At 45.9% G+C, this 21,434-nt stretch overlaps 1 protein-coding gene across 2 annotated transcripts in view; it reads left to right on the top strand.

Annotated features, from left to right (window-relative positions):
• The first annotated feature begins 1,454 nt into the window (after nucleotides 1-1,454).
• LOC140191604 (1-phosphatidylinositol 4,5-bisphosphate phosphodiesterase delta-3-like) overlaps nucleotides 1,455-21,434 on the top strand; it is a 73,919-nt gene continuing 53,939 nt past the window's right edge. The window contains exon 1 of one of the 2 annotated variants that reach the window (XM_072249147.1): nucleotides 1,455-1,693. In XM_072249147.1, the coding sequence (XP_072105248.1) occupies nucleotides 1,606-1,693 (88 nt within the window). In that variant the 5' untranslated portion in view covers nucleotides 1,455-1,605. The remainder of the gene's footprint in view (nucleotides 1,694-21,434) is intronic. The other variant, XM_072249146.1, reaches the window with a different exon arrangement.

The raw sequence follows: 21,434 nt of genomic DNA, 5'->3' as shown, positions 1-21,434 counted from the left end.
TGGCAACTTCTGTCTTAAACACTTGTAGAAATTTTTACTTTACTTTGAGGATTTCTTGCTGTTTTATACTTAAGTGTGTTCCTCCCTCTTTGCTGACAATCTTCAGTAATTTTACAATTATACTGCATTTAATGTTTGTCACTAATTGCACTGTACAAGCCTTTGCATTTCTAAAGAGAAATGAACATCAAAGATTCCTGTTACTTTATAACCAAAAAGAAAAATTACAGAGTTGGTCTGTACAAATATCTTCAATTCCATTTGAAAGTTATTATTGAATCTGTCTCCACCAACTTCTCAGGCAATGCTTTCTAGATCAAAGCAACCTGTTATTAAAAATGCATCTATCCCAGGCTGTTTTTGGCTAATTATCTTCAGTTTCTTCCTCCCACTACCACTGGAACCTGTTTTTTTCTCACAACATCTCATACTTTGGAGACCCGATATCAAACCTTTGTTTAACATGTTTTGCTTTGTTGAATCTAATTTGGGAAAGAGACATATTAAAATTCTTTAAAGTGACAATTACAGTTTAATCTGTGAGATCAAAGCACAGTGGTCGGCAGTGGGACAGGGCTCATTTTGGGGTGATTCAAGGTCTGGGCATCGTCTAAGGGCCACTCGTAACTCAGACCAGTGTTCAGCCCCTCCTGCCCATTCCACTGTTCAGTTAAACCATGATCAACTTCTACCTTAGCTCTACTCTCCTGCACCTATTGCTTGGTTCCCTTTCAGCCCCCCTCCTCCGTGCAGACCCTGATGCCTACCAAAACTAATCCCATTGCCTGCATCTGCACAACTTTCCTCTGTTCCTTTCCTATTCAAATACCCATCCAAAGGCCTTTGAATGTTGTGTTTGCATCTGCCTCCATCACCTGTCCTGGCAGTTGGTTGCAGATAATTACCCAGGTCTTCTCCCTTCTCACCTTAAACCTGTGCCCTCTAGTTTTTGGGCTCCCTTGCCTTGGGAAAAAAACTCTCTCTCTCTCTCTGTCCTACTTATGCTCCTTGTAATGTTGTAAACCTCATGAGATTACCCTTTTAGCCTTCTACCTTCTCGTGAGAATAAACCCAAAGTATCCAACCTCTCCACTTGACTGTGAAGCCACAGCTCTTCTGAATAGAAAATTAGAAAGATTCGACCCCCCCAAAGAAATGTGCAGAAACTAACTCTCATCTTAGTCCTGAACGAACAACTCTTTCGTTTCTGAGGCCATCCCCTCCCGATTGCTGCTGTGGACCCGAGCCACCACATAGGAAATGTGAACTCTGCAACCGTTCCTCGGTGTGAATGAAAGCATTGAGGGTGGAGAGGGACGGATTGAGTAGTTCATGAAAGCATTTTTTCACAATCTCTTCCCGTTTGAGCACAGCCCGCTCCTTATATAGTGGCAGCGAGATGTATGAGCTAAAACTACCGGGTTATAAGTAGAGGGTGGGGAGCCACACGTCTCATTAACGCAGCCACACGTAGCTGCGGGCTCACTAAGGGACAGAGAGCTCGGGCGACAGGAGCTGGGTGGACGGGACAGCCCAGCTCACAGCGACGTTGCGGATCGGGGTTACGAAGAGGGCGCAAAGCTCCGGTCGGAGGGAAGGAGGACCATGATCGGCAGCAGGTCCTGGGGCTTCGAGCGTCCGCAGCAGGACGGAGACAGCAAGAAACTCGCTTTGAAAGCCTTCCAGAAAGTTGGTAAGGGTGGCGGACACTGACCAGCGTGGGACAGAACGGAACCCCGGCAGGGGACGGGGGGAATTGGAGGTGGGGGGCGGTTGAGGGCGGGAAGGTCCGTCAGGTTTGTCCCGTGAGGGATCGACCTTTGCAGAAAGCCGGACCCTTTGGGGAACTCTGCAGCAACGCGTTCCCGATAAAGTTGCGGCTGCTACGAAATACGCGCCTTGGTTGGGAGCCAGTCGCTCTGGTGGGACGTGCAGCGTCCCTGGGCCAATGCCAATCCACAGACAACCCCCTGCCCACCACTGCCCATGCCTTGCCCACTGCACCCAGCCTCACGGAACTGCTCCAATCCTGCAGCAAGATGTGGTGACCCTGCTCAGGATCGCTGCCGCCAGCGTCAGTCGGTTTTTCTCTGGGTTAGCCCGACTCGGTTTCTGCACTTCAGATACCCCCCAACTCAAAACACACACACACTTCTCTTGTCTGGGAGGCAAGGGAGGGGAGGGAAAGAAAAAGAGGAGAGGCGCGCAGGTTGGATTATCAGTTGAGTTCGAAGTTCCGGAAACTGATTACAATTCCATCTGGTGCTGGGGAACCGGGAGGCTGTAAAACTGTCCAGGAAAGGCTGGGCACCGACCAGTGACCAGAGGAGATTTAAAATGAGAGAGTCTCAGATACAGCTGGGAAGGGGACCTTTGGCTCACAAAGTCGACACTGGCTAGCTAACAGCCAGCCTTAGACTAATCCTACCCTAACCTATTTTATTCTCTCCCACCCCACCCCCCCACCCGCACCATTCCTTTGAACTCACCCCGGATTCCACATGTCAAAAACCAAGGGCCAGCTGTTAACCTACCAACCTGCTCATCTTTGGGTTGTGGGATGAAACAGGAACCTGGAGAAGCCTGGCCACGGAAGAGTCCCCAATGCCCAGCATTCATTGAATCCATCTCTGTAATTTAGACTGTCTCACTGCAGAGTTTCTACTTAACCTCACCCTCACTGAGCTCTCTTCTTTTGAGACACTCTAATGAATAAAGGGTAAGAAGGGCAGACATCCTCAGGACAAAGAGATAAAGAGGACCGAGAAAGTAGCAAAGAGTCACATAGTGATATAGCACAGAAACAGGCTATTCAGCCCTACTGGTCTGTACCACTTCCTCTGGCAGCTCAATCCATATACTCACCACCCTCTGGGTGAAAAGGTTACCTTTCACCCTCTTAGTAGATTTATTTATTTATTGAGATACAGCATGGTGCAGGCTCTTCCAGCTGTGCTGCCCAGCAACCCCTGATTTAACCCTAGCCTAATCACAGGACAATTAACAATGACCAATTAACCTCCCATCTGGTATGTCTTTGGACTGTGGGAGGAAACCAGGGCACCTGGAGCAAACCTACACAGTCATGGGAGGACGCACAAACTCCTTACAAGTAGCAAATTTAAATCAATCCATGGCCTCCTCTACTGTCAAGATGAAGCCACACTCAGGTTGGAGGAACAACACCTTATATTCCATTTGGGTAGCCAATGGCATGAACATTGATTTCTCTAACTTCCGTTAATGCCCCTCCTCCCCTTCTTACCCCATCCCTAATTTGTTTTTCTCTCTTTCCCGCTCACAATAACTCCTTGCCTGTTCTCCATCTTCCTCTGATGCTCCCCTCCCCCTTTCTTTCTTCCAAGGCCTTCCATCCCATGATCCTCCCCCTTCTCCGGCCTTGTATCCCTTTTGCCAATCACCTGTCCAGCTCTTGGCTCCATCCCTCCCCCTCCTGTCTTCTCCTATCATTTTCCCCCTCCCCCTCCCACTTTCAAATCTCTTACTAGCTCTTCCTTCAGTTAGTCCTGACGAAGGGTCTTGGCCCGAAACGTTGACTGTACTTCTTCCTAATGATGCTGCCTGGCCTGCTGCGTTCACCAGCATTTTGTGTGTGTTCCTTACAAGTAGCGGCAGGAATTGAACCCTGGTTGCCTGTATTCTAAAGCAGTGTGCTAACCACTACACTACCATGCCACTCCAAATCTTTCCCCTCTCACCTTAAACCTAATGTCCTCTAGTTCTTGATTCCCCCACCCTGGGGGGAAAGACTGTCCACATTGACCCTATCTAGGCCTCTCATGATTTTATACAGCTCTATAAGATTATCTCCCATTCTCCCACGCTCCAAGGACTAAAGTCCCAACTCTCTCCATAATTCAGTCCCTCAAGCCCCAGTAACACTATTGTAGACACAAGAGTTTCTACAGATGATGAGCACCCAGAGCAATGAACTCAAAATGCTGGAGGAACTCAGCAGGTCAAACAGCATCTGTGGAGAGGAATAAGCAGTTGATGTTTCGGGCTGAGACCCTTCATCAGAACTGGAAACTAAGATGGAAGAAGCCAAAATAAAAAAAAGTTAGGGGAAGGGAAGAAGTACATCTGGCAAGTGATGGGTGGGGGGGGGGAGAGAAGTGGGTTGGTGGGGGGAGGGAGGGTGAAGTGAGAAACGAGGAGGCGATAGGTGGAAGAGCCAAAGGGCTGTACAAGAAGGAATCTAATAGGAGAGGAGAATAGACCATGGGAGGAAGAGAAGGAGTAAGGACACTAGAGGGAGGTCATGGGCGGGTGAGCTGAAGAGATGGGGTAAGAGGGGAACCAGAATAGGGAATGGAAAAAGAAAAGGGATAGATGGGAGAAATTACAGGAAGTTAGAGAATCGATATTCATGTTGTCAGGCTGAAGGCTTCCCAGACGGAATATGAGGTGTTGCTTCTCCAACCTGAGAGTGGCCTTATCATGGCAGAAGAGGAGGCCATGGGCTGATATGTTGGAATGGGAATGGGAGATAGAATTAAAACAGGTGGCCACTGGGATATCCTGCCTGTTGTGGCGGAAGAATTGCATCATTGTTGTAAATCCTCTCTGCACTCTTTCTGGCTTAATGACATCTTTCCTAAAGCAGAATGACCAAAACTGAACACAATATTTCAAATATAACTACTGCAATGTTTTATACATAACATCCCAACTTCTCTTCTCTACTCTGACGAAGGCCAGCATGACAAAAGCCTTCTTCCCCACCCTGTCTACCTGCAGTGCCACTTTCCGTGATCGTGTGCTTGTACTCCAGTCTCTCTGTTCTACAACACTCCCCAGAGCCCTGTCATTTGCCTTGAGTATGGAAAAGAAATTGGAAATGACACCCACACGAGCGTATATTTATGGAGTATGTGAAGTAAAAGAAATGGTGGTTATAAGTACCCGAGCAGCATCCTGACAAGCTCCATCTCCACCTGGTATGGGAGCAGCTGAGCAATGGACCGGAAGTCCCCACAAAGGACTGTGAGAACAGCTGAGGGGATCATTGGGGTCACACTGGGGACATTTATCAGTCAGGATGGGAAACAGCTACTTCCCTCAGGCCATTCGGCTTCCGAACTCCCTGTCGCATCATAATCAAAGTGTCACCAGTTAATCTGTTCTGTACTTTTCAATATTCAATATTAATGCACTTTAGTTTGTTATTTATGTGTGATTCATCTGTAGGTTTTATCCTTACCTTCATAAGTTATTGTATGTCATTTGCGAAGCAGACTCGATGGGCCAAATGGCCTAATTCTGCTCCTATATCTTATGGTCTTATGTGTACGACTCTGCTTTACACACAGGTTCTGAGAAACGCCCTGTTTCTATGTACATTATATGGTTACATACTATATACATGTATATGGTTAAATGATAATAAACTTGACTTGAATAGATATAGGCAGGTAAGTACATAAAGGGCTTTGGAAAGCCACAAAATCACCTAAAAGGCATGACGTTATGGATGTGGAGAGAAATTTGCTGCATAGCATTGAGGATGTCCATGGCCATGCTCTTCCAAATGCTGTTGATTTAAATTTCTGAGAACACACTTGAATGTGGGCAATGTTCTAACTGAAAGGATGGTAACGGCAGGCTTGCTAAATGCTAAACACTCTCTCCTCACTGGATGATATGAATAATGCACCAGAGGTCAGGGGAAAACAAAATATAAATAAGGAGATGAATTTCCCAGATTAGGTTAACTACAAGTCAAAAATAGTAATGGAGAAGATAATGAGACTAGGTGTCTGGTGTATCCCATGAGTCCACCTCTCTTTGCACTGCCAGTGGTTCCAATGGGAATAGAAAGTCACAGGAAGGACTATACTTGCTCGAGTTGTTCAGTTACAGCGTGGTCTCTGAGGTTTCAAAGGTACAATTTAAAGTCAGAGAAATGTATACAATATACATCCTGAAATGCTTTTTCTTCACAAACATCCACGAAAACAGAGGAGTGCCCCAACGAATGAGTGACAGTTAAATGTTAGAACCCCTAAGTCCCCCCCAGCTCCTCCTTCCCACGCGTAAGCAGCAGCAAAGCGACAATCCCCCCTCCACCCACTGGCAAAAATAAACCATCTGCACCCACCATCGAGCACTCAAGCGTGAGCAAGGCAACAGTAAAGACACAGACTTGCAGTACCCCAAAGATTACTTGTTCACCCGGTATTCGACATACCACAGGCTCTCTCTATCCCTAATAAGGGAGAAAGAGGTGTCTCTGTTTCACAGTGAGAGGGGAGACATAACAAACAACTCACTGGTTTACGATGTTAAAAGTCTGTTGTGTTGCTTCTTCCGAATTTTGTGCCCAAAGATCCTGGGTCTCTGAGCACACATCCAAAGATGTTCCAGCTCCCACAACACACCGGTCTGAGACACTGACCTTTGATCCGCTGGTCTCTAGAGGCCCGAGATCCTAGGCCTCCAAAGGCGAGCTGAACTCTTAGGCCGCGCCCTTGGCACGTCGGATAACGGCCAGTCGTGACACCCCGAGAGCAAGTCCCATTCCCATAAAGAACCATTGTCGGTGTGTAGCTCCAGGTCAGGGTCCTCAAAAGAACCCTGAAAGGGAAAAATAGAGATATTAAAGATGGAAATAGAGCTGTTTCCAAAAATGCAAGTAAAGGAGTTGCTGTTTAGAAACATCATGGTGTAAACAGCATTGTGAGGTTAAGATGTGGGGATCTTGCCAGGATGTTGGATGCTTTGACAATAGATACCACTGTTGGTAGAGGTTTCCATGCCTGATTTGCTGTCAGTCTCAGGTTAATGGGTGATTGCCTTATGGCCAGCTATGACCTGTACTTGCAACAGCATCCACCTGAAAAATCAGATGCTTTAAGGATCAGCTGGATCATTCAGGCAGTGGAGGTGCCGTGTGAAAGAGGGCCACGGCTCAGGAGGCTGAAGCAAGAGTTTGAATGTGTCTTGGTTAAGGTGCTACATATGCCTTGTATGGTTTTACTGTGAGTGGAAGCTGTATGACTGTACGGCACATCATGTTATTTCAAACATAAATTTTATTCATAATAAAAAAATATATTGTATACCAAAGAAAACAGTGGAGAAAAACTTTTACATTCATGGTCACTACATTCAGTAGTGGAAACCTTAGTTTTAAAAAACATAGCCTCATTCCACTTGTTGACCTCCTGGGTTGATATGATCTTTTCATTGCTGAAGGGGCTTCTCTACCCAACTCTGTCCATCCATGTACAGCAATGGAAGGAGCCCAGACCGTGGTCCTTCCCCACAGAGCCTCAGCATTGTCTGCATTGAGCTTCAGTGTGCCCCTCAGCAGCCTGGACTATGCCATTCTGCAGCATTCCCTGACAGACATCTCTCTGTGCTGGAAGAGCAACAAGATTCAGGCAGACCAGAGGGTCTTCTTCACCAAGTTAATGGCCTTCCAGCCACACTTGATGTCTGTCTCGGTGTGTGTCCCTGGGAACTGTGAGTCTGATCACAGACAAAGTCTCTGAGTGTTTACATAGTGAAATTATGGGAATTTTACCACAGTGGTAATCATAGTGAAATTTACATAGTACATTATGAAATAGAAATCACACTGATTGTGTTTTTCTGGATCACTGACCCGCATGAGCCAAGGGGCAGTCATAAGCTGAAATGAAGTGGCTGGCATTCTAAGTAACTGTACTATAAATTTCGGAAAAGCTGCTAAACGACAGTGGGAAAAAGCAGGTCTCTTTTCCCAGGCATGTCAACCTCACTACTTCCAAGACTGTGCTTTAGTTGGCTTAAGCTCATGTAGAAAGACCTGGTCAGTAACTTGTGCTGCAATGTGTTAGTCTGTGTCTGGGGTCTGCCCGTGTAGCCCTCATGGTCAAGGCACCTCACACCAACAATCAGTGGGTTGGATATGACCTGGAGTCAGCTTCCTGAGGGGAATGTCAAAAACCTCTATTGAACAGGATTCTTTGCAGATAAACAGAAAGGAGTCAAGTTGGCAGCTGAAGAGATTGTTCGACCAGCCACGCACTGAATAAAAGCTATTTTATTTTACTTAGAGATACAGAGTGGAACAAACTGATTAGCCCTAGCCTAATCACGGGACAATTTACAACGACTAGTTAACCTACTAACCGGTACGTCTTTGGACTGTGGGAAGAAACCGGAGCACCCGGAGGAATCCCATGCATTCCACAGGGAGGACATACAGCCTCCTTTCAGAGGATGTTGGAATTGGACTCTGAACTCTGGTGCCCAGAGCTGTAATAGCATTGTGCTAACTGTTATGCCACCGCTACGTCCCAATGAGCTGGTACGAGTCTGAGGGACTGAGTGGCCTTCTTAGAGGAGAGTGTTGCTAAAGTTAATACTGTGTTAACAGTTTCTTAGGTAGAGGAGAGGAGACTGAATGTATTTGGCACAATTTAACAATAGGACTGAACAATAGGACAATGGATGACTGAGCCCATTTGTCACATTCCTGCAGTCCAAAGACTTCTCTTCTAATTGCTTCTGTTCATTGAAGCTGGACAATTCTCCATGAAGCACGAAGCTTTGTTAAATGATTGTCAGAAGACGGACGGCTTAAAGGAGCATTGGCTGATAGCTATTTTCAATATTCTCATGAGCGATTCCACCGAAACCTTTAAAACAATTGCTGAATAGGGTTCGATGCAGTGCAGCACTCCCAGCCTTGTGGTTTGGCCCGCAGCAAGTGTGACTGGAGTGGGCTTGGCCGTGGTTATTTAGAATGAAAAACGTATGGCCTAGGAGGCACCATAAACCCTCTCCTCTAACTCCACCCCATCCTCCACCATCTAAATAGGAAAAATAAGATCCCATCTACTCCCTAATTCTTTTATCATTTACTTCGAGTCTCAGGTTTTCACTCCAGGAAATTACGTGGTTCCTATGTACTTCATCCAGACTCCAGAATTTTATACACCTCTGTTAAGTCTCCCTTCAGCCTCTCTGTTCCAAAGAAAACAACCCCAGCCTTTCCAATCTTCCTTCACAGCTAGTTTTCTAGCCCTGATAACATCCTCATAAATCTTCTCTCCAGTGTATGCACATCTTTCCTGTTACAGAGTGTACAATTCCAGCATCACCTCCTGTTCTTAAATCTGTTCCCTACTGGCTGATGAAAACTTTACCTGTGACTTTATGGTGACACAAGAGACTCTGGGTGCTGGAATCTGGAACCAAAAATCAAGGTGCTCGAGGAACTCAGTGGGCCAGGCAGCATCTGCAGAGGCAAAGGGATGGTTGAAGTTTCGGGTTGAGACCATGCATCAAGGCTTTATAATCATCATATTGATTTGCCCTGCTACCTTTAAGACACTTCAGTGTACAGCCCAAGGTATCTCTGTTCTCCCAGTCAATCTCCCATTCACTGTTTATCCCATTGCCTTGTAGCACCTCCCCAGTTATTTCATCCCATACTTTCCTGATTTAACTTTGTTTCAGCACTTCTCTGTCCAGCTGACCAGGCTAACTCTTCCCTCCTGTTACCAGTTGAAAGCTTTCTACCTCACCGTCAACCACGTGAACAATTTTGGAATGTTTGCAGTCTTTTATATGTAGGCTTAAGTTATTATATATTACCAGAAGTAAAAGTCCGAGACCCAAGCCTTCAAGATGCCCACCAGTTACAAGCTTACAGTCACGGAAACACCCATTAGCCATGCTCCTTTGCTCCCCCACACAGCCAATGATGGATGCAATTTACTGTCCTGCCTAGGATTCCATGAGTTTTGATCTGCTTTGACCAGCCTGAAGGTACTGGCAAGTAAAATCAAAGAAAACCCAAAGGCGTTGTAGAGTGTACAGAAGTCTATAAAGAGCAGCAGAGTGGCTGAAGAAAGAGAAGGACCTTGCTGAAGTCCGCATGGACTACATCAAGTACACTGCCCTTGTCCACCCTCCTTGCTGCTTCCTCAAGGACATGTTGCCAGGATTGACCTACCCTTAACTAATCCACGTTGACTGTCTCTAGTTAATCTCTGCCTTTTGACACTTCCTATGAGCTGATTCCAATAAACAGTATTACACCAAAGTGAAACAAACGCACTTCTCTCTCCTCCCTATTGAAACAATGGTGCTCCGGTCCTCTGGCAACCTTGCTGTGAGGGTCTGAGCCCTTACAGGTCTCCCATTGCTAGTTCCCCTTCAAAGTTCAAAGTAAATTTTATTATCTAAGTACGTATAAATGTCACCACATACAACCCTGAGATTCATTTTCCTGTGAGCATACCCAACAAATCTATAGAACAGTAACTATAACAGGATCAATGAACGGCCACCAACTAGGGCTTTCAATCAGAGTGCAGAAGACAACAAACTGTGCAAATGCAGATCTAAATTTAAGCAATAAGCATTGAGACAGGAGATGGAAAGTCCTTGAAAGTGAGTCCTTGGACCGTGGGAACAGTTCAGTGATGGGGCAAGTGAAGTTGAGTGAATTCAAAGTTTAAAGTAAGAATTATTATCAGAGTACATACAACCCTGAGATTCTTTCTCTGTGGGCGTACTTAGCAAGTCTATGGAACAGTAACTGTGAACAGGATCAATGGACAAGAAACTGTGCAAATGCAAATATAAATAAATAGCAATAAATAACGAGCATGAAATAACAAGATAAAGGAGTCCTGAAATGAGTGCAGTTATCCCATTTTGTTCAAGAGCCTGATGGTTGAGGGGTAGTAACTGTTCCTGAACCTGGTGTTGTGAGTCCCAAGGCTCCTGTACCTTCTTCCTGACGGCAGCAGCGAGACCAGAGCACGGCCTGGGTGGTGGGAATCTCTGATGATGGATGCTGCTTTCCTATGACAGCATTTCACGTAGATGTGCTCAATGGCTGGGAGATCTTTACCCGTGATGTACTGGGCTGAATCCACTACTCTCGGTAGGATTTTCAGTTCAAAGGCGTTGGTGTTCCCACACCAGACTGTGATGCATCGAGTCAATACACTCTCCACTACATATCTACTGAGATTCAACCCCTCACGTTAAGTACAGCATAGGCAGCCTGTTTTCCAAATACAGTCACAACATATTCAGTTTCTTCTTGCTCTCCTACAGGGCCTACCTTTCCTTAGTACACGTGACTCTTCTGTACCTAAAACAAACCTTTGGATTCTCTAAGAGCAACAGTCCTAACTTTTGTCTTGTTCAGGATCCACTTCTCTCATTCAGAATGACAATTCTGTGACCTTTGCTGCCATCTCCTCCATGGTCTCACTTCCACATGATTTATCAATGACTCTTCCTTCCTTTTCTTGGTATCTCGATCTCCCTCTCTGGAGATCGATGACCTATAATACCCACCATAGGCCCACAGACCCCAATGGCTATCTCTGTATGTCCTCCTACCCTGCCTCCTGTAAGGACTCTGCTCCATTCTCTCAGTTTCCCTGTCTTTGTTCTTTGTGTTCCGATGGAGTCATTTTGCACACCAGTGTCTTCGTTTTGCTTTAAATATGGTTTCTTGTTGTGCAAGCTCGTTATGTTACTCTTCGTGCACTTTGGCTCTTACCCCTTTTCCTCCCAGCCGAGGAAGGACGGGATTCCCCATGTCCTCACCTCCCACCAGCCTCCACAGTCAATGAACAGTCCGTCACCTCTGGAGAGAGGCCACTGGCAGACACACCTTCCTCGTCCTTCATTCTGAAGGAGTAGTTCCCACTGTGGTGTCCCGATGCACTCTGCCAGTTCCACCAACACCCTCTGTCCTTGTTAAGACACTTCCCCATGGAAGTGAGGGAGGTTTTACCTGCAGGTGAAGCTATTTCCAATCTGGAATATAGTTTGTATGATGTGGACTCCTCTACACTGATGAGACCAAATGCAATTAGATGGTCATTTTCAGTGTACAAGGGCAACCTAAAACTTCTGGTAACTTGTCCCGTTCCCACTTGCTGCCATTGGTTCCTCACACTACTTTGACAAAACCAGAAGTCAGCTTGAGGAAAAGCAATAGCCCACCGGACTTGGTGTTGAATTTAGCCATTTCATTAACCTGTCTGTTCTGGTGGTGTCCAAACCGACCAGTGCTCATGGGTCGAGCTGCCTGCTTCTTCACTCACTGTGCCCAGCCTTCTCATTGACACCTCCCTGGAGAGGCAGTCTGCAAGGAACCGGCTGCCCAGTCTCTCTCAGCCAGCACCGGCACTACCTGTTCATCTAGTTTCTCTTGGTCTCAACCCTTTCTCCTTCCTTGTATCCTCATATAGAGATGTACTTTCTAATCTTTCCTCCAACAAAAGCCTGTTGAGGTGAAACATTACTCTGTTTGACACTCTGCACTTGTTATCTAATCTACCCTGAATATTTCTCGCATTTCCTGTTATCTCTGGATATTCTTTAATTTGAATTAGCAAAAGCTTCTTCATTCCTACCCTTTGATCTCCTAATTTCTATTTTTCATTCTGGGACAGTACTGTGCAAAAGTTGTAGACACGTATATATAGCTAGGGTACCTAATACTTTATATTGGTTAAAATAAGAAGGTGGTTGGAAAACAGGAAAGTATGTTTATTCATTGAGATAGAGCATGGAACAGGTCCTCTGGCCCTTCGAGCCACACTGCCCAGCTACCCCCTGATTTAACTCTAGCCTAATCACAGGACAATTTACAATGACCAATTAACCTACTGACTGTACATTGTATCTGACTATACATACACGTACACAAAAAAAATGTATACAATCGGTGTTTGGGCAACATCCTCCCATATTTCCCTTCCTTATTGCTTGTACATCGCGAAGGAGACGCAACGTAAAGATTTTTACTCTCTCATGTTGTGAGATGGATGTAAGAAATAAAATTCAAAATCTAAATCGGTATGTCTTTGGACTGTGGGAGGAAACCGGAGCACCCGGAGGAAACCCACACGGCCATGGGAAGAACGTACAAACTCCTTACAGGCAGTGGCAGGAAATGAACCCGGTTTGCCTGTACGGTAAAGCATTCTGCCAACCACTATGTTACTGTGCTGCCCCAAATGAGAGTACTTAGCTTTGTATTTGCTCAGTAGTCTTAAGTGAACTAGAAAGACATAATATACAATACTATGCAAAAGTCTTAGGCACCCTAGCTACATATGTGTGCCAAAGACTTCTGCACAGTACTCTACATAATACAATAATTGGAGGATTTTAACCTATATAGTGACATGCCATTCTCCCGGCCTTTCTGCTGTAGTGAGCTTCCAGTTTTTGCTCTATCCCACCCTTTTAATTGGTTTATTATTGTTGCACGTACGCAAGTGAAATGATCGGTATGGTTTTATGCCACCTACATAGATGATTTCATTATGTCAGTGCATCGAGGTAGTACACAGGGAAAACAATACCAGGATACAGAATATAGTGTTGCAGTTACAGGGAAACTACATTGCAGGTAAACAATAAGGTGTAAGGCCATAATGAGGTAGATTATGAGGTCAAGAGTCCATCTTGTCTTACTAGGGGACAATTCAATCGTCTTATAACAGCAGATAGAAGTTGTCTTTCAGTCTGGTGGATAGGTGTTTTCAGGATTTTCTATGTTTTTCTTGGTGAGAAGGGAGGAAAATCCGAGGTGGGTGGGGAGATTTGATTATGCTGGCTGCTTTATGGAGTCATAGAATCATAGAGAAGTACAGCACAGAAACAGGCCCTTCAGCCCACTTAGTTCATGCCGAAACTATTTAAACTGTCTACACCCATCAACCTGCACCAGGACATATCCCTCCATACCCCTCCCATCCATGTACCTGTCCAACCTTCTCTTAAATGTTGAAATTGAAATCGCATCCACCACTTGCTCTGGCAGCTCATTCCACATTCTCACTACCCTCTGAGTGAAGAAGTTTTCCCTTCAGATTCCCTTAAACATTTCACCTTTCACCCTTAACCCATGACCTACAGTTGTAGTCTCACCCAACCTCAGTGGAAAAAGCCTGCTTGCATTTACCCTATCTATACTCCTCATAATTTTGCATACCTCTGTCAAATCTCCTCTCAATCTTCTACTTTCTAAGGAATACAGCCCTAACCTGTTCAATCTTTCCTTATAATCCAAGTCTTTCAGTCCTGGCAACATCCTTGTAAAGTTTCTCTGTATTCTTTCGGCCTTATTTATATCTTTCCTGTAGGTAGGTGACCAAAACTGCACACTATACTCCAAATTAGGCCTCACCAACGTCTTAGGCAATTTCATTATTACTTCCCAACTTCTGAACTCAATTAATTTATGAAGGCCAATATGCCAAAAGCTTTCTTTATAATCCTATCTACCTGTGACACCACTTTCAATGAATTATGGACCTGTATTCCCAGATCCCTTTGTTCTACAACACTCCTCAGTGCCCTACCATTCACTGTGTAAGACCTACCCTGGTTGGTCCTACCAAAGTGCAACACCTCACACTTGTCCACATTAAATTCCATATGCCATTTTTCAGCCCATTTTTCCAGCTGGTCCAGATCCCTCTGCAGACTGTGATAGCTTCCTCACTGTTCATTACACTCCCAATCTTGGTGTCCTACACAAATTTGCTGATCCAGGTAGCCACATTATTATCTTGATTGTTGATATAGGTGACAAGCGACAATGGACCCAGCATTGATCCCTGCGGCACTCCACTAGTCACAGGCCTCCAGTCAGAGTGGCAACCATCTACTACCATTCTCTGCCTTCTCCCACAAAGCTAATGTCTAATCCAATTTACTACCTCATCCTGAACGCCAAGCGACTGTATCTTCTTGACCAACCTCCCATGCGGAACCTTGTCAAATGCCTTGCTGAAATCCATGTAGACAACATCCACTGCCTTGCCTTCATCCACGTTCCTAGTAACTTCCTTGAAAAACTCTATTAGATTGGTTAGACATGACTTACCATGCATAAAGCCATGCTGACAATCCTTAATCAGTCCATATCTATCCAACGACCCATATATCCAGTCCCTTAGACTTTCCAATAACTTTCCCACAACTAATGTCAGACTCACCGGCCTATAATTTCCTGGTCACAAACAAGAGAAAATCTGCTGATGCTGGAAATCCAAGTAACACACACAAAATGCTGGAGGAACTCAGCAGGCCAGGCAGCATCTATTTAAAAGAGTAAACAGTCGACACTTCAGGCTGAGACAACATTTCAGGATGAGGCCCTTCATCAGGATACTATCCCTCAGAATCTTTTTCAATACTTCAGGACTGCTGAAGGGTCTCGGCCTAAAACGTTGACTGTACTCTTTTCCATAGATGCTACCTGGCCTGCTGAGTTCCTTTTCAGCACTTTGTATATGTTACTATAATTTCCTGGTTTATATTTAGAACCTTTTTAAAACAATGGAACTACATTGGCTCTCCTCCAGTGCTCTGGAATCTCTCCTGCAGCTAAGGATGATTTAAATATCTCTGCCAGGGCCCCTGCAATCATTGCACTTGTCTCCCACAGGGTCCGAGGGAACACCTTGTCAGCCCCTGGGGATTTATCCACCCTGATTTACCTCAGGATAGCAAACACCTCCTCCTCTGTAATCTGTATAGAGTCCATGACCTTGCTGGTGCTTTACCTCACTTCTGTGTCCATCTCCTGAGTAAATACAGATGCAAAAAAAATTATTTAAGATCTCCCCCATCTGTTTTGGCTCCACACATGAATTACCATTCTGGACTTCCAGAGGACAAATTTTGTCCCTTGCAATACTTCTGCTCTTAACGTATTTGTAGAATCCCTTAGGATTCTCCTTCACCTTGTCTGCCTCAGCAACCTCATGCCTTCTTTTAGCCCTCCTGATTTCTTTCTTAAGTGTTCTCTTGCATTTCTTATACTCCATAAGCACTTCATTTGTTCCTACCTGCTGAAACCTATTATGCACCTTCTTTTTTTTCTCTTAGCCAGGGCCTTAATATCTCCTGAAAACCAAGGTTCCCTGCACTTGTTTCTTTACCTTTTATTCTTCCAGGCACATACAAACTCTGTACTCTCAAAATTTCACTTCTGAAGGCCACCCACTTAGCAAATACACCTTTGCCAGAAAACAGCCTGTCCCAATCCACACTTACCAGATAATTTCTGATATCATCAAAATTGGCCTTTCTCTAATTTAGAATCTTAACCTGTAGATCAGCCCTATCTTATTGCATATTTACTTTGAAACTAATGGCATTTTCATCACTAGATGCAAAGTGTTCCCTTACACAAATTTCCGTCACCTGCCCTGTTCATTCCCTAACAGAAGAGCCAGTATCGCGCACTCTCGCATTGGGACTTCTATGTACTGATGAAGGAAATTTTCCTGAACACATTTGACATACTCTGTCCCATCTACTCCTTTTACAGTATGAGATTCCCTGTCAATATGTGGAAAGTTAAAATCACCTACTACCACAAATTTATGTTTCTTGTAACCGTTTGTGATGTCTCTACAAATTTGTTCCTCTAAATCCCTCAGACTGTTGGGTGGTCTGTAATATAGCCCCATTAACGTGGTCATACCTTTCCTATTTCTCAGTTTCACCCATAATGCCTCACTAAACAAGTTCTCCGATCTGTCCTGACTGAGCACTGCTGTGACATTTTCCCTGACTAGTAAAGCCACCCTTCCTCCTTTAATCCCTCCCACTGTCATGTCTAAAGCAAAAGAACCTCGGAATATCGAGTTGCCAGTCCTGCCTCTCCTGCAAGCAAGCTTCACTGATGGCTACAATGCCATAATCCCAGATGTTGATCCGTGCCCCAAGCTCATCTGCTTTTCCTACAATATTTCTTGCATTGAAATATATGCAGCTCAGGACACTAGTTGCAGCATGCTTAACCTTTTGATTCCTGACTTTGCCTGATGTCTTGCCAACATCTGTCTCCACAACCTCTCCTCTAACTGTTCTGACACTCTGGTTCCCATCCCCCTGCAACCCTAGTTTAAACCCCACCGTGCAGCATTAACAAAGCTTTCTGCTAGGATATTAGTTTCCCCTTCCAGTTCAGGTGCAAACCTACCCTTCTGTACAGGTCCCACCCTCCCTGGAAGAGAGCCCAATGATCCAAAAATCTAATGCCCTCCTTCTTACATCAGCTCCTTGACCACATGTTAAACTGTATAATCTTCCTAGTTCTGGCCTCACTAGTATGTGGCATGGGTAGCAACCCGGAGATCACAACCCTGGAGGTCCTGCCTTTTAACTTAGCACCCAACTCCCTTCCCAAAACCTTGTCACTTGTCCTACCCATGTCATTGGTACCTACATGGACCACGACCTCTGGCTGTTCAGCCTCCCACTTGAGAATGCTAAGGATTGATCCGAGATGTCCCAAGCCCTGGCACCCTGGAGGCAACATACCATACCATCCGGGAAACTCATTCTCATCTCTCCTTTCTGTTCCCTTATCAACAGAGTGATACGGTTTCATAGCTGCTTTACTGAGGCAGTGTGAGGTGTAGACAAGAGTCCATGCTTTCTGTGATGTGCTGAGCTGTGCCCACAACACTCTGCAGTTGCGGACGCTTTTAATGGTGCATCAATAAAAAAAATGGTGAGGGTCAAAGGGGACATGTCAAGTTTCTTTAGGGGTTCCCCTTTTTTCCTTTGTGGGAACATCTTTACTTTGAACTTCTTGATTTTTCTCCCTAAATGCTTGCATTCTGTTGGGTCTATTTTAGCCCCAAGAAGCCGCTTGTTAAATCAGTCTGTAGTTGTGTATAAGTGGCCAGTTCCAGTTAAGCGTAGAACATAGAATACACAACAGTACATTGGCCCATGATGTGGTGATCATGATGACAATTTATATTTCCGAACCTTCACTCTATTTTCCCTTTATCCTTTTCTAAATGGACTGAGTTATGACGCTGCCACAAGCCTGCTCACGCGTTGATGCTCTCACCATCTGTCCAGCTTTATTCCCTCAAATTGAGACCTGGCATCAGGGTTTTCTGCTCAGTAATCCAGCATCTGCACTCTCTTCCGTCCCCCCTTGCTAGCCATGCTAGAGATTAGCTAATTCTGTTCGCCAAGATGCCGTTAAGGAATCCTATGTCCTCTCCATCCTTTAAATTGTGTTGGAGCTGAAGATGATGTTGTCCAGAAGGTTTTTTCAGAAGTCAAATCTTGTCATTGCAGCCATTTTATCAGATGTTCGTCGCAGTGCAGGTCATGAGGGGTCAGCATGTAAGAGCGAGTAAAATAGTAACAAAGGAACTTGTCCTCACACTCTCCCTTTATTGCAAACTAGCCTATTTAATTAGATAAGGGAAGCTTTTACTTTACTTTATTGTCGCCAAACAATTGATGCTAGAGCATACAATCATCATAGCGATATTTGATTCTGCATTTCGCGCTCCCTAGAGTACAAATCGATAGTAAATATTAAAAATTTAAATTATAAATCATAAATAGAAAATAGAAAAATGGAAAGTAAGGTAGTGCAAAAAAAACGAGAGGCAGGTCTGGATATTTGGAGGGTACGGCCCAGATCCGGGTCAGGATCCGTTCAGCAGTCTTATCACAGTTGGAAAGAAGCTGTTCCCAAATCTGGCTGTACGAGTCTCCAAGCTCCTGAACTTTCTCCCGGAGGGAAGAGGGATGAAAAGTGTGTTGGCTGGGTGGGTCGTGTCCTTGATTATCCTGGCAGCACTGCTCTGACAGCGTGCAGTGTAAAGTGAGTCCAAGGACGGAAGATTCGTTTGTGCGATGTGCTGTGCCGTGTTCACGATCTTCTGCAGCTTCTTCCGGTCTTGGACAGGACAACTTCCATACCAGGTTGTGATGCACCCTAGAAGAATGCTTTCTACGGTGCATCTATAAAAATTAGTGAGGGTTTTAGGGGACAGGCCAAATTTCTTTAGCTTTTTCTGGAAGTAAAGGCGCTGGTGGGCCTTCTTGGCAGTGGACTCTGCTTGGTTGGACCAAGTCAGGTCATTTGTGATATTGACCCCGAGGAACTTAAAGCTTTTGACCTGTTCCACTTGCACACCACCGATGTAAATTGGATCGTGCGGTCCGCTACTCCTTCTGAAGTCAACAACCAATTCCTTCATCTTGCTGACGTTGAGGGATAGGTTATTGTCTTTGCACCATGCCACCAGGTTCTTAATTTCCTCTCTGTACTCAAACTCATCATTACCCGAGATACAGCCTACAATTGTTGTGTCATCAGCAAACTTGCCTATTGAGTTCGATGGAAACTTGGCTACACAATCATGGGTGTACAGTGAGTACAGCAGGACGCTGAGTACACAGCCTTGTGGGGCACCGGTGCTCAGAGTGATTGTAGGGGAGAGCTTGTCCCCTATTTTTACAGCCTGGGTTCTGTCTGTAAGGAAGTTGAAGATCCAGCTGCAGATCTGAGTGCTAAGGCCCAGGTTCCGGAGCTTAGGAATCAGTTTATTTGGAATAATGGTATTAAAGGCAGAGCTGTAGTCAATGAAAAGGAGCCTTACATATGCATCTTTATTCTCCAGGTGCTCTAAGGAGGAATGTAGGGCCAGAGAGATGGCATCTGCTGTTGACCTGTTGCTCCGGTAGGCGAATTGCAAAGCGTCGAGGTTGACCGGTAGACTGTGGTTGATGTGTGCCATAACCAATCTCTCGAAGCACTTCATAGCAATTGATGTCAGAGCCACAGGTCGATAGTCATTCAGGCATGCCACCTTGCTCTTCTTCAGCACTGGGATTATCGTTACCTTCTTAAAACACGAGGGAATCGTAGACTGAAACAAGGAGCAGTTGAAGATGTCAGCAAACACTCCAGCTAGCTCACTTGCACAGGCCCGGAGAACCCATCCCAGGACGCCATCTCAGACATCCCACCCTGTAAAAACTCATTTCAGGGAGGTAGCACCATCAATTTGCGGGTGACTCCCGGAACTTCCAGGAGAGGTGAGATGTCTGCAATAGAGTAGCTCCTTAGCAGCTAGCCAGCTAGTTTAAATAACGTTAGCTATGCTAATGAACGAATGACACCTGTTAATCTCACCTCAACACGTCTTTTACAGTCTTAATCCACCATGGGCAATAGAAAAGTCACTGTTGCAAACAGTGCAGTGAACAACACTGTCATTATTTTGACCCCTATTAGGCAGGGGTACACTTTAGGGTAGTCTGGGGTGACGTACGTTTTATATTTTCTTTTTTTGGAACAGTCTGCCATGGCGTGCTCTCGCTCGCTCTCTCGCTCTCTCTCTCTCTCTCTCTCGCTGTCTTTCTCACTTTCACTCTTGCTCTCGTGCTCTCGTGCTCTCTCGCTCTCAAAAAAATTGATTTCCGGGACATTGTATATAATTTGCGGGCATCAGGGAGCCACTATTAATATGCAGGAGACTCACGGAACTTCCAGGAGAGGCGGGATGTCTGCCATCTGGGCCTGTCACCTTCCTTGGATTTATCTTCAGGAAGACCCTTCTAACGTCCTCCTCGGTGACGATGAATCTCGATGCCACCAGGTCCGGTTCATCCGGAGGAAGCGGGACGCTCCTCTTCTGTTCGAATCTTGTGTAGAATACGTTAAGTTCGTCAGGAAGAGAAGCGCCACAGTTATTGATATTCCCAGCCTTTTCTTTGCACCCAGTGATCTCATTTAGACCCTGCCATAGTCTACCGACATCAAAATGAGCACAAAGATGGCACCGGTATCTGGCGACTCTGTACATGCTCTCTCGAGCAAACTGCCCTCTCCACTATCCTATACCCGAGAAACCCTTCTAAACCTTCAATCTGCTACATCTAGCAAGATCAACAACACCCTGGCGAAGCTACTGACCCAGCTGGAGACCACAGCGCCAGAATTGCTTCTTCAACTCCGGACAGCACCTGGACCCGATCAGCGAGGCCTGGTCTGAGGCTCACCACGTTCCCGGAGACCCGCGGCCTGCTACCGTGCCGGAGTGCTTGGAGATGCGGCCCATTCGAAGCAGCACCTCTCCGGAGCAGACGACCACACAGAAGTGACGGCAGAGACCTCAAGGTGCCCCAGACGCTTCCCCGGAGCGACCACCGTAAAGCCCTGTTGGTGGACATCCACAGCTGCTGGAAGTGAGGCCTCCGCCGCCAAACTTGGAAATTGAGCCCGAGGCTCGGCTGGAGTGGAGGCCTCTGCAACTGTGACTCAGCTCACAGACTTGTTTCAGCCAGGAGCCCAGCCCTCCGGGATTAAGTGTCGGCTCCGGGGCCCGACCCAATCGACAGCCCGGGCCCCTGGCAGCTGGAAGTGGCTGTGGAGCCTCCCCCGTCACTCAGCCCGACCCAGAGCGCCTGACGCCGCAACCCACTGATCGATTCCCTGCGGGACGTGTCCACCAACCTCAAAGAGCTGCCAAGAACACACTGCATCGATGGAGACCTGGAAGGATGCACTACTTACCGAGGAAGCGTGCGCCCAACGACGCGACCCGCTGATCGATCCCCGCGGGACATGTCCACCAACCTCAAAGAGCTGCCAACGA

Source organism: Mobula birostris, chromosome X (assembly GCF_030028105.1).
Source record: "Mobula birostris isolate sMobBir1 chromosome X, sMobBir1.hap1, whole genome shotgun sequence".
In the NCBI taxonomy this organism is placed as follows: domain Eukaryota; kingdom Metazoa; phylum Chordata; class Chondrichthyes; order Myliobatiformes; family Myliobatidae; genus Mobula; species Mobula birostris.
The sequence above is the reverse complement of the archived record's forward strand: the minus strand, read 5'-3'. Positions and strand labels throughout refer to the sequence as shown.